The following is a 13,100-nucleotide window of genomic DNA, read 5'->3' as shown; positions in this document are numbered from 1 at the left end:
ATTTATCTGCCAAAGAGATCAAACCCAAGGCTGCTGCCATTACTGAGCCTCAAGCACAAAGGCTGAGAGATTGAAATGATTGTAATTAAACCAAAAACGAAGAAAAAAAAGATGCTCAAAGGAACAATTTCTGCATTTTGCACATTAGTTGGTTTTGACAAGAAAATCCAAGCCTTTCATGGATCAGCAACACCAAGCTGAGAATAATTCCATCCCTCTCACCTTGGGGTTCCCAAGAACAGCAACTCCCACTGACAGCCTCCTCTTCTGCCCCCCACTTAATTTTTTGGCTTGATTGTCCCTGATGGGCTGCATCTCCAAATCCAGCAACACCTTCTGCACCTTGAAAACACAAGAAACACGTTTATTGTTTAAAAAAAACAAACTATAAATTTTTAAAACCAGATTGTTAACAATTAATATTCAAATTAACTGCTGCTGGTTCCCAGAGTGTTCTGTATCTGAACTGCACAACCTACACACAAAGTTTAATGGTGTCTAAAATTGGACCTAAATGCCAGATTTAAAACATTTTATGGGCATTTTAATCTCAGGGAAAATTAAAGGTTTATCTTTGTCTAAATATCTGCCTGTACCTCTCTGTCCACTGTACCACAAAGCAATATTTCCCTGCAAAAGGAAATCCCTGCAAGGATATTTTGATTTACAGGTTAAAAACGTTCATGGAAGACAACACCAGTGGCCAGGTGAGTTACCTCTTGTATCAAATCGTTCTGAGGGATGCCCTTGATGGCAGCAAAGATGGAGAGGTTCTCCTCCACAGTCAAGATGTCAAAGTGGATGTCGGCCTGGGGGCACACGCCCGCGATCTGCCGCACCTCCAGCATCTCGTCGATCTCAGACACCCTGTGCCCATAGACTGACACAAACCCTAAGGGAAATAACGTAAAACCACCCAGTGGTTTGTGCCCATAGAGTGACACAAACCCTAAGGGAAATAACGTAAAATCACCCAGTGGTTTGTGCCCATAGACTGACACAAACCCTAAGGGAAATAACGTAAAATCACCCAGTGGTTTGTGCCCAAAGAGTGACACAAACCCTAAAGGAAATGAGCATAAAATCATGCAATGGTTTGGGCTGGAGTGGGTTAAAGCTCATCTCATTCCAGCCCCTGCCATGGGCTGGTGACTCAGGTTGGAAGGTGGGGGGGGTGTGTGTCCAATTCCCATCTGTCCGAGGTGGGGCAGTTATCTCTGTTCCTTTATCTCCTTCCCAGCTAATGCTCCCTCCAGGATATCTCTTCTGTTCATGGACCATTGATTATTATTTGCTGCTCATGGGCCATTAATTATTAATTGTCTTCTGTCCATGGCCACTGAGTGTCCCTGCATGGCTGATCCAATCCCAGCATCCCATGGGGAGATGCCCCGCCCAGGGGAGGAGCCAAGCATTCCTACCTGGATCCAATCTGAGCTTTGGGGCACCCCAGCAGCCTCTGCCCCCTGCATTGCCAGAGGAGCAGCTTTGTGCTGCCCTGCATGGCCAGAGGGAGCCCAGGCCCATCTGCAGCAGCCCTGGAGCTGCAGAGGAAAACTCCCCCCTTGTGCAGGATCCCTGCTGCAGCAGAGCCACAGCTGGCACTGCAGGAGGGCTGAGCCCCCCTGGGATGGGCTGGGACACCCCCCTGACACACAGGGGGCAGGGACTGTTCTGACCCTGTCATTGGATTGTGGGTTTTTTTTTTTTTTTTTTTTGTACTACTGCATTTTTATTTTTAATTTTCCTAGTAAAGAACTGTTATTCCTATTCCCATGAGACCCTTAATTTTAAAATTAGAATAATTTGGAGGGAGGTGGTTTCCATTTTCCATTTCAAGGAAGGCTCCAGCCTTCCTCAGCAGACACCTTTTCAAATCAAGGCTGGAAACTCTCCACTGGAAGCAGCAACCAGCAGACAGGGTTTTACAGCCCTGTGTGGACAGGAATTGCAAGTGGGCTCTTTCAGATTTATCCAAAGAAATTCTGGTGCATCCTGGAATAACTACCCAGGTTCTCAGGCCTGGTACATCCTGAAATATCCACCCAGGCTCTCAGGCCTGGTACATCCTGAAATATCCACCCAGGCTCTCAGGCCTGGTGCATCCTGGAGCACCCACCCAGGTTCCCAGGCCTGGCTGTGGAGCAGGGCAGCCCCAGGGCTGCACTCACCATCAGAGGGAGGGCACAGCCCACACAGGATGTTCATCAGCGTCGTCTTCCCGGTGCCGCTGTGGCCCAGCAGCGCCGTGATCTGCCCCTCGTAGATGTCAAAGGACAAATCTGCTCCAGGGCACAGCAAAAAGAGGGGTCAGGGCGGGGTCCTGGCCCCCTGAGCCAGCTCCTGCCCCTGGCTCAATCCCAATGCTCACATTCACGCTCTGTCTGGGGGACAGGACTGGCCTGGGATGGTCCCACAGCCACTGTGGTGTGCCCATGTCTCAAAGGCACCCAGGGAAAGGAGGTGACAACATCAGGGAGGTGGGACAGGGGAGATGACATCCCTACATGGGCATCGGGTGATGCCAGCAAGCTCTCCTTAGGGATGAGGGGCTCATTTTTATTTTAGACACCACTGTGTGAGACAGGACACACACACAAGCACACCTGGCATTCGTGCTCCAGGGCCCCACCCCTCCAAAAGAAACCAAAACCAGCCTGAAGTGAAACCCAAGAGATCACTCAGCAACTCAGCCGCTGCTCCTCTGCATCCCACCAGCAGCTAGAAAGCTGAAATGCTCTTACTTCTGAGAGCCTCCACGGTCTCCCCCTTCTTCCTGAATGTTTTCTGAACACAGCTGATTCTGAAAGAAGACACATCACGGCAGGAACTATTTCAGCACCTTTCATGGCATTTTCAGTCCTCAACACTCAGCAACAACCACAAGCCAACCAGACTGAAGCGGCACCAGATGTGTTAAAAAGCCATGGAGGCAAGTCAAGACAGGGCAGGTTCTCCCAAAACTTTGCCCATTTCCACCCTGGCATCAGAAAGCTTTTCCTGATCACCTTCTAAGGTATTTCCTGTGATGATAAACTGAATTATTTCAAATCTGAGTCTCTTTCACATGGTGGAACAATGCTCTAGAGGCTTCCCAAGCTGGGAAAGGGAACAGATACTCCCCAGCAGCTGCACAACAAAACAGGAGATGCCACAGACACAACATGGAAGAGAGGTGACAGCAGAATGGACTCTAAAGATGGGATTCCTGACAGCTCTTGATTAAAATCAGGAAAATTCTTTTATATATAAATAACAAGTATTTTATATATAAAAATTGCAAGTATTATATATATATATATATATATTTAAATATATCTAGATAGATAGATAGATAGATATCTATATATATATAAAATATATTACATATAATAGCAAGTATTCTTATATATATATACTACACATAATAAATATTTTTCCTTTTTAGAGAGGTTAAAACCTTCCTTCCAGCTCTGCTGTTTTTCCAAATGAAAAGAACAGCCAGTTTATCTGGAGGCACCAAATCAAGGATGGATTTTGGAAGCCTCATCACCCTGAACACGAGGATGGTGAGTGGATTATGGAGGGTGAATAATGGGGAAGAGAATGAGTTTGAAAGCAAACAGAACTTGCACATGGAGAGATGAAAAGACTGAGTGAAACAGCTGGAGCTGGTGGAGGGATGATGTGGGAAGAGTCCTGGGTAGGTGAATAATGCAACAACAGCCACCATGTTCTCAGAGGAACATCAGCATTAAAGATGGACTCCTGAACCTGTAGGTAATAAAAATACCTTTCACTACTTAAAAAATAAGTGTGTATCTCGTGCATCTCTAAGATTACAACAACAAACCCCTCTCCTGAAGTGATTTATGCTTGGCTCCACAGCCCTGATGGGATTTGCTGTATGGCAATTCATGTGCTGTTTGAGCCCAGGCACTGGAGAGCCAGGAGTGATTTTCAAGCATTGAAATTCCAGGTGAGCTGCTCTCCCCAAGGCAGGGCAGGGCTGTACCTGATGATGGTTCCTTGCCCTGGAATTCTGCACCTGACGGTTCCTTGCCCTGGAATTCTGTACCTGACGGTTCCTCGCCCTGGAATTCTGCACCTGACGGTTCCTTGCTCTGGAATTCTGTACCTGACGGTTCCTTGCTCTGGAATTCTGCACCTGACGGTTCCTCGCCCTGGAATTCTGCACCTGACGGTTCCTCGCCCTGGAATTCTGCACCTGATGGTTTCCTTGCACTGGAATTCTGTACCTGACGGTTCCTTGCTCTGGAATTCTGCACCTGACGGTTCCTTGCCCTGGAATTCTGTACCTGATGGTTCCTCGCCCTGGAATTCTGTACCTGATGGTTTCTCGCCCTGGAATTCTGTGCCTGATGGCTTCCTTGCCCTGGAATTCTGCACCTGACGGTTCCTTGCCCTGGAATTCTGTACCTGATGGCTTCCTTGCCCTGGAATTCTGAAGGCACAGGCTCCACAATCTCACTGAAGCTCAAGCTGCCGTTGATGCTGCTCTCGTACAGCTCCTTGTAGTTTTTCCTGCGCTTTGACCAAAAGGAGGGTTTCATGAAGAAAAAGGGCGTGCGGCGCAGACCAAACTCACCTGGGGGGACGGCAAAGAAGGCAATTTCTGAGCAGCAAGCACAAATATAATATATAATATATAATATATAATATATAATATATAATATATAATATATAATATATAATATATAATATATAATATATAATATATAATATATAATATATAATATGTAATATGTAATATATATTATATAACAGAATATATAACATATAATATATAATATATATAACATATAATGTATAATATAAATATATAATATATAATATATAATATATAATATATAATATATAATATATAATATATAATATATAATATATAATATATAATATATAATATATAATATATAATATATAATATATAATATGTAATATATAATGTGTAATGTATAATGTATAATGTATAATGTATTATATATAACATATTATATATTATATATAACATATAACATATTACATGTTATATATTATATATTACATATTATATATTACATATTACATATTACATATTATATATTATATATTATATAATTGTATATATTACATTATATATAATATTAGATAGAGAGAGAGAGAGAGATAGATAGATAGATAGATAGATATGGATAGTTCAAGAACATATATATAATTACAAAATATAAATTATTTCAGCTAGACGTGTAAAATTCCATGTGAAAACAGCATCACCTCCTTTCTCCAGAGAGTTCAGGGAGGAGATTCAGCAGCCTGGGGGGCTCAGGATTTCAGGGCGATCCCCCCAGAGCTGAGTTTCTGTCAGGAACTCACCTGGGATCACCTGGTCAAGGTAGACAGCCACCAGCAGGTAAAAGATGCTGTCCAGCACCAAGAGAACCAGAGAGATGCACAGAGGGTAAGGACCAGCGTTGATGTTTGCAAATGTTGCCCCATCCTCATAATCCTCCAGGTGCATCACCTGCAGGGAGAGATGTCACACACCAAAAAGGCAAAAAAAACAGCACAGTGCAAAAAAGAAACCCAAAACTTGGCAAAAAACCCCAAAAATAATGAGAAAGTGACAGAGATCACAATGGACACAAAAAATAACAGCTCCTTGTATGGTGCTGGATATTAAACTGCTATGAAAAAAAAATTTAAAATATTTGCATATTTTTAAAACATTTGCATAATTATATTTTAAAAATATTGATTTTAAAAATAGATTTAAAACATATTATAATATTAATAAAATAAATAATCAATAAATAATAAATATTAATAAATAGAACAGAGAATTAATAAACAAATAAAATTTATGTAATAAATATTTTTTTTTTAATAAAATATCTATTTCAAAGCCCCATCAGAGGCGCTGGATATTAAACTGCTATAAAAAAATAATATTTTTAAAATATTTGCATAATTATATTTTTAAATATTGCATATTTTAAAATATTATTTAAATATAATAATAGAATAATTAATTAATTTAAAAATAATCTATAAGTAATAAATATCAATACATATTAAATAAATATATAATATATTATTAAAATTATAATAAAAATTAATATATAAACAATAATTATGTAATACATATAATTTTAATTTAATTTTTAAAAAATAAAATCTCTATTTCCAACCCCCACCAGGGGCAGGTGGGGATTTACCTGTGCAACACCAATCAAGAAGCTGCACTGACACAAAGGGCTGAGGATCCACACGAAGGATTTGGGGAAATCCTCCAGCAGGACGATGTTGAGGCCCACAAAGCCAAAAACCAGAGTGGCCAGGAACTCCACAATCCCCACGTGCTTGGACTTCTTAAACAGAGGGGTCAGCATCAGGGCAAAGAAAACCTGAGGGCACAGGGAAAAACAGACAGCAAAGGACTGTAATTATAATAATTGATAATAATGATAATAATAATGATATAGAAATTGTGTGGAGAAACTAAGGGAAAATACCGTAGCAGTAGTAATAATAATAACAATAATGATGATGATGATATAGAAATTGTGTGGGAAAACTAAGGGAAATAGCATAGTAATAATAATAATAATGATGATGATGATGATGATCATGATAATAATAATAATATAGGAATTGTGTAGGAAAGCTAAGGGAAAATACCATAGTCATAATAATAATTGAAAAAAAGAAATTGTGTGGAAAAACTAAGGGAAAATACAACAACAACAACAACATCAACAACAACAACAACAATAATAATAATAATAATAATAATAATAATAATAATAATAATAATAATAATAATAATAATTTGTGTGGGAAAATGAAGGGGAAATACAATACTACTACTACTACTACTACTACTACTAATAATAATAATAATAATAATAGTAAAGAAATTGTGTAAGAAAACTAAGGGAAAATACCATAGCTGCCTCTGACAATCATATAATTTATAATATAATTTTCCTGGTATAGTCACTACAGCACAGATTCATGGAATCATTTTCAGCTGATTTCGGGTGATCAAGATCAAGTCCAACTGTTCCTCTTATCAATTCAGACAGGCAATTGGATAGATAAATATATTTATGATGTATTATTTTGTCATTCTCTGACAGTTTATTAGGTTTTTTGCCTTAAACTCTGTAGTAACAGGAAATGTTTTAAAGAGGATCTGGAGTGAAGAATGGTTCTGTGGAGGGCTGAAAACTCAAAACCTGATGACTTTTCATCATAGATAAACTCATCATTATAAACTCAGGTATTTCAGGAGGGAAAAGCATTTTTCATGGTGATGGGTGACACCTTTATCACATCCTAAAACCAGGAGATATTTAAAATATTTAAATATTAGATATTTAAAATATTTAAAACCCCAGGAAGGGCTGGGACAGCTCAGATTCCTGAGCTGCTCAAACCCCACAGAAACAAGAAATATTTTGGCAGGGGGAATAAATCAGGTGGAACACTCACAGAGGAGACTCCATAGAGGAAGAAAAGCAGGAATATGACAAAGGCACTGCTCTGGGGGAACAGGGACGAGGCTGTGGCAATCACGGCCATCAGGATGGACATGACAAAAATCAGGCTCACGTAGAGCAGCACCCAGGACAGCCTAGGGAGGAAAAAACAGGAAATGGATGAATGCCCAGCCACACAAACAGCAAAACCCAGCACTCTTTAATATTCACATATTCCAAAACCCAGAACTCTTAATTATTCCATGTATTCCAAAACCCAGAACTCTTAATTATTCACATATTCCAAAACCCAGAACTCCATATTATTCCACATGTTCCAAAACCCAGAACTCTTAATTATTCCACGTATTCCAAAACCCAGAACTCTAATATTCCATATTCCAAAACCCAGAACTCTTTAATATTCCACATATTCCAAAACCCAGCACTGTTTAATATTCACATGTTCCAAAACCCAGAACTCTTAATTATTCCACATATTCCACTACCCAGCACTCTTTAATATTCCACACAGACTTCTATCCCAAGTTAATTTCTAACTCTGTGTCTCACTGCACCATAGGCCAAATGTGCAATAAAACCTGAATAAAAAAGTTGTTTGTAACAACTCCTTAATAAAAGATCTGTTTGTAACAAAACCTGATTAAAAGATCTGTTTGTAACAAAACCTGAATAAAAGATCTGTTTGTAACAAAACCTGAATAAAAGAGCTGTTGTGAATATCCTGGGGTAGTCCTCAGCACACACTGAGACCCAGGGCAGCTAAAGATGCACAATCAGGTGATTCACCTTTATTTTTTGCATAATTAATTCCCTGCTATGGGCAAAAGAAGGTAACAGAGTCGTAGGTTTCAATAATTCAAGGAATTCTGTTTAAATTTTAATAGAGGCTGCTGGGCAGGGTAATAAAATCCTGCTCTGTTGAAAACCAGAGCTGTGAGTGTGGGAGCAACTCTGAGCTCAGCAAACAGGGGTGGTTTTGTGCGCAGGCAGCAAAAAATGACACATTTCCTCTGAAACAACTAAAAAACAAATCATTCCAGCCACCCCAGGTGGAGGTTTCAGTGCAGGGTGAAAACCCTGCCAGAAAGGGCAAAGAAAAAACTTGTTTTTATCCCCTCAGCTATCAATGATCTCAAATTAACACATCGTCTGGGAGAAAAATGAAATATTCTATTGCCCAGGCCAATTTTCATCATCAGGATGAGGAAATAATTGAAAACTTGTTGCCGAGACTGCTCTGGCATGTTTAAATTATAAAGTTGGGTTTATTTAATTATGTGCCAGGCTGCAGGTTACCTGTTGAGCTTCCAGGAAAGGAGGTAGTGAGCCAAAAATGCTTAAAAACCTCCATAAAACCTCACACATGATGAGGCTTAATCCCTCTAATCTGGTGCAGCTTTACATGAATAAACGCAGCAGGATTATTATTAAAATATTCATATTTCCATGCTACTGCAAGGTTTTCTCTGTTTAATTGTACAGAATATCTCAGTTTTTGGTTGTTTTCACTTAAAGATTGAAAGAAATTTAAGAACTGGAGGGTGGGATGGAAGAGGTTAACTAGAAAAATTTTTTAACATAATCTTTTAAAATAATAATTTTTAACATATATTTAATTTTTTAAAAATTTAAATATATGTTAAAATATATATTTACATATATTTAATTTTGTTTCTTTTCTAAGAACAGAAAAAGAAATTAAATATATGTATATGTAAATTTATGGAGGTTTTTAAGCATTTTTGGCTCACTACCTCCTTTCCTAGAAGCCTTTTCTTTACATATATTTAATTTTTCTCTTTACATATATTTAATTTTTTTTCCTTTTATAAGAAACAGGTTGTAGCAAACACTCACATACCAGAAGGCAGTGTCATGGAGTCCCAAAATTTTCAAGAACTCCTTCAGCTTCCTCTCCTTTTCTGCCACAATGTGAATTGCCAAATAATACCCAAAGGGGGAGAATGCAATCACCAGGTAAATTAAAATGATTGCACGAGGGAAATTATCAATTTCCACCACTGCAGCCTCTCCCATAACCATGGCTCTGGTCAGATCCAGCTGTTCCCAGACAGAATGGTTTGTTTTCAGCTGGAAGAAAGAGGAGGAAAAGTTATTTTGACATTTTTCCTGAGTTTTTAGCCCCATCCCAACCACTCCACCCCAGAGATCTGGAGAGGCCAAAACTTTCCTGACATCAAATTCCAGGCCAAAAGCAAGACTGGAAAACACCTGAATGCCTGGGGATAAAATGAGGAAATGTGGAATTTAAAAAGATGGAATTTGCTGCCACCATGAGCAGCATGAGGGGAGGGAAGCTGGGGAAATTGCTGAGCAATAGTGACACCAAAATAATAAATTTTGCAGGTAAATTCTGCAGCCCCTGCTTGGAATGGCATTTTGGGATGAGAATTTGTGTTCTGAGGAAGGTTGTGCGGGATGTTCAGCATCTCTGGGATCCAAATGGAGACAAAAATCCTCAGAATCCAACCCAAGAGGATTGGGGAAATCCTGGACAAAACAGTCCTGGACAGAACATGGCCAAACCCACCCCAAAACTTCTGCCTTTTCCTCAGATCCCAGCTGGGATCTGGCACAGCAGCTCCAGGCAGATTAAGGAGACTGGGCAGTCCCTGGATCTGCCCTTTTTTTGGGATGAGGATGGGATTTTATGGGATTTTCCCAGTGGTACCTGGACAGAACAGTCCTGAACAAAACACCAGCAAACCCACCCCAAACTTCTGCCTTCTCATCAGATCCCAGCTGGGATCTGACACAGCATCTCCCAGGACTGACAGATAGATTAAGCAGCCCCTGGATCTGCCCTTCCTTGGGGTGAGGATGGGATTTAATGGGATTTTGTGGGATTTCCACAGAATTAATCACAGAATCCCCAGGTTGTCAGAGCCCTCCAAGCCCATCGAGCCCAGCCCAGCCCCAGCCCCTCACCCAAGCCCTGGCCCCCAGTGCCCATCCAGGCTTTGTCAAACACACCCAGGGATGGGGACTGCACCACCTCCCCGGGCAGAACATTCCAGAACTTTATCCCCCTTTCTGTCAAACACTTTTCCCTGCTCTCCAGCCTGTATTTCCCTTGGTGCAGCTGGAGCTGTGTGCTCTGGCTGTGTCAGTGCTGCTGCAGACAGAGCCCAGCCCCAGCTGAGCACAGGCACCTTTCAGGAGCTGTGAGAGCGATGGGGGCACCCCTGAGCCTCCTTTTCTCCAGGCTGAGCACCCCCAGCTCCCTCAGGGCTTCCTCACAGGGGTTTTGTGTGTTCCCAGCCCTATTTTATGGGATTTTTTGGTGGGCTTTGTGGGATTCCTCACCTGGATGATGGCAGCATCAATGCAGGCCTGCAGGGCTGTGAACCCCGAGCTCCAGTAGGTCACGGACTCGCAGCTCTTGCGCAGGTTGGAGCACGTGGCTGCAGGGAAAACAGGGAATCATCATCCTCAGGAGCCCTTCCATGCCACAGTTCCAGGATAAAATCCCAAAAAATTGAGTTACGGCTGCACCATTCCCTGATAGCAGCACCAGTGAAACCCACAAAACAATATATGCAACACCAGGCCAGAAAAAAGGAAAATATGGGATGATTTTCCAGCTCATTCCCTTGCAGATTTACCTCTGGATTACCATTACTATCTGGATTTACTATTAAATAGGGAATCATCATCTTCAGGATCCCTTCCAAGCCAGGCCATGCCACACTAAAAACCCAAAACATTGAGTTACAGCTGCTCCATTCCCTGATAACACCACCAACAATCCCCACAAACCAATACATGCAACACCAGGCCAGAAAAGGCCCAAAAAATGAAAATTTGGGATGATTTTCCAGCTCATTCCCTTGCAGGTTTACCTCTGGATTACTATTACTATCTGGATTTACTATCAAATAGGGAATCAACATCTTCAGGAGCCTTTCCATGCCACAATTCCACGTTACAATCCCAAAACATTGAGTTACAGCTGCTCCACTCCCCAGTAACACCGCACACACCAATACACCCAACACCAAGCCAAAAAAAAAGCAATACAAAGGAAAATGTGGGATGATTTTCCAGCTTATTCCCTTGCAGATTTACCTCTGGATTACTATCTGGAGTTACTACTAAATCATCATCTTCAGGAACCTTTCCATGCCATAATTCCACAATAAAATCCCAAAAAACTGAGCTAGAGCTGCTCCACTCCCCAATAACACCACCAACAATCCCCACAAAACAACACACACCAAACCAGGTCAAAAAAAAACCCAAAAAATGAAATTTTGGGATGGTTTTTCAGCTTGCTTCCTGCAGGTTTACCTCTGGACTCGGTGTAGATGGAGGACATGGCGATGGAGTCGTGGAACCTCAGCTGGTAGGACATGGGGTCCTTGAACACCACCCCCACAAAGTTGGAGGGCTTGAGGAAACTCGCCTCCTCCAGCTCCTCCTCACTCAAATACTCCTCAGTGATGAGGCCTGGAAGCATTAAAATAGAAATATAAAATAAAATTATATATATAATATATATATATAATATATATTATATATATATATTAATATATATATTATATTAATATATAATATAATATATATAGTAATATATAATATATTAACATATAATATATAATATATATCTATTATATATTATAAAATATATATAATATATATAATAAAATATAATACATATTATATATATTATTATATAATATATATTATTATATATAATATATAATACAATCTTATTATTATATATAATAATATATATTATTATATATTATTATATAAATATATATTTATATAATTTCACATATATTATATTATATATCATATATATTATATAAATATGTATTATATGTTTATTATATATTATAAAATAAAAAATAAAAAATTATAATATAAATATTATAAAAACCAGCACAAAAACCACCAAACCAGCAAAAAGCCCTGTAACTAGTAAAAAAAAACCCCAAACCAGCAAAAAAACACCCAAAACAACAACAACAAAACAAAAACTAAATCCAGCAAAAAAACCCTAAAACCAGAAAAAAACCCCCAAACTAAACCCAAAATCCTAATACCAAGAAAAAACCCTAAAACCATCAAAAAACCCATAAAACCAGCAAACCCCCCCCAACCAATAAAAATCCTAATACCAAGAAAAAAACCCTAATACCATCAAAAAACCCCCATATAACCAGAAAAAAAACCCCACCAAAACCAACAAAAAAACCCCAAAACCAACCAAAAAAATCCCTAGAAATCAACAACAACAACAAAAAAACCCTAAAAATCAACGAAAAAACCCCAGTCTTTTACATTCTCTCCTCTGAAAAATTCAGATTTTTCCTATTACGCTCCCATTGCATTCCCCCTTCAAACACTGAGTTTCCCCCTCAGAATTCCAGCATGAAATATGGGGGAAAAAAAATAAGATTTAAGGTGTGAATACCATCCTCAAAGTTATTAAAAGCCATTTCATGATCTCCCGAACCAGGAAACAAAACCAGCAAACAAAAAATCCAAACCAAGAAAAAAACTTAAACAAGCAAAAAAAAAACCCCCAAAGCCAGCAAAAAACCACCAAACCAGCAAAAAGCCCTATAACTAGTAAAATAACCCCCA

The 13,100-nt window shown here is 39.5% G+C and overlaps 1 protein-coding gene across 1 annotated transcript in view; it reads right to left on the bottom strand.

Annotated features, from left to right (window-relative positions):
• The window catches only part of ABCA5 (ATP binding cassette subfamily A member 5), a 44,074-nt gene that overhangs the window by 22,499 nt on the left and 8,475 nt on the right, over nt 1–13,100 (bottom strand). Inside the window, exons 5-15 of the mRNA XM_059485625.1 lie at nt 11,796–11,954; nt 10,812–10,909; nt 9,346–9,575; nt 7,474–7,615; nt 6,195–6,383; nt 5,353–5,500; nt 4,420–4,588; nt 2,745–2,803; nt 2,172–2,282; nt 717–892; nt 223–342 (exon numbers count right to left, since the gene is read on the bottom strand). Coding sequence (XP_059341608.1) covers nt 223–342; nt 717–892; nt 2,172–2,282; nt 2,745–2,803; nt 4,420–4,588; nt 5,353–5,500; nt 6,195–6,383; nt 7,474–7,615; nt 9,346–9,575; nt 10,812–10,909; nt 11,796–11,954 — 1,601 coding nt within the window. The remainder of the gene's footprint in view (nt 1–222; nt 343–716; nt 893–2,171; nt 2,283–2,744; nt 2,804–4,419; nt 4,589–5,352; nt 5,501–6,194; nt 6,384–7,473; nt 7,616–9,345; nt 9,576–10,811; nt 10,910–11,795; nt 11,955–13,100) is intronic.

The sequence above is a fragment of the Ammospiza nelsoni genome, chromosome 19, assembly GCF_027579445.1.
Source record: "Ammospiza nelsoni isolate bAmmNel1 chromosome 19, bAmmNel1.pri, whole genome shotgun sequence".
NCBI lineage: Eukaryota > Metazoa > Chordata > Aves > Passeriformes > Passerellidae > Ammospiza > Ammospiza nelsoni.
The sequence above is the reverse complement of the archived record's forward strand: the minus strand, read 5'-3'. Positions and strand labels throughout refer to the sequence as shown.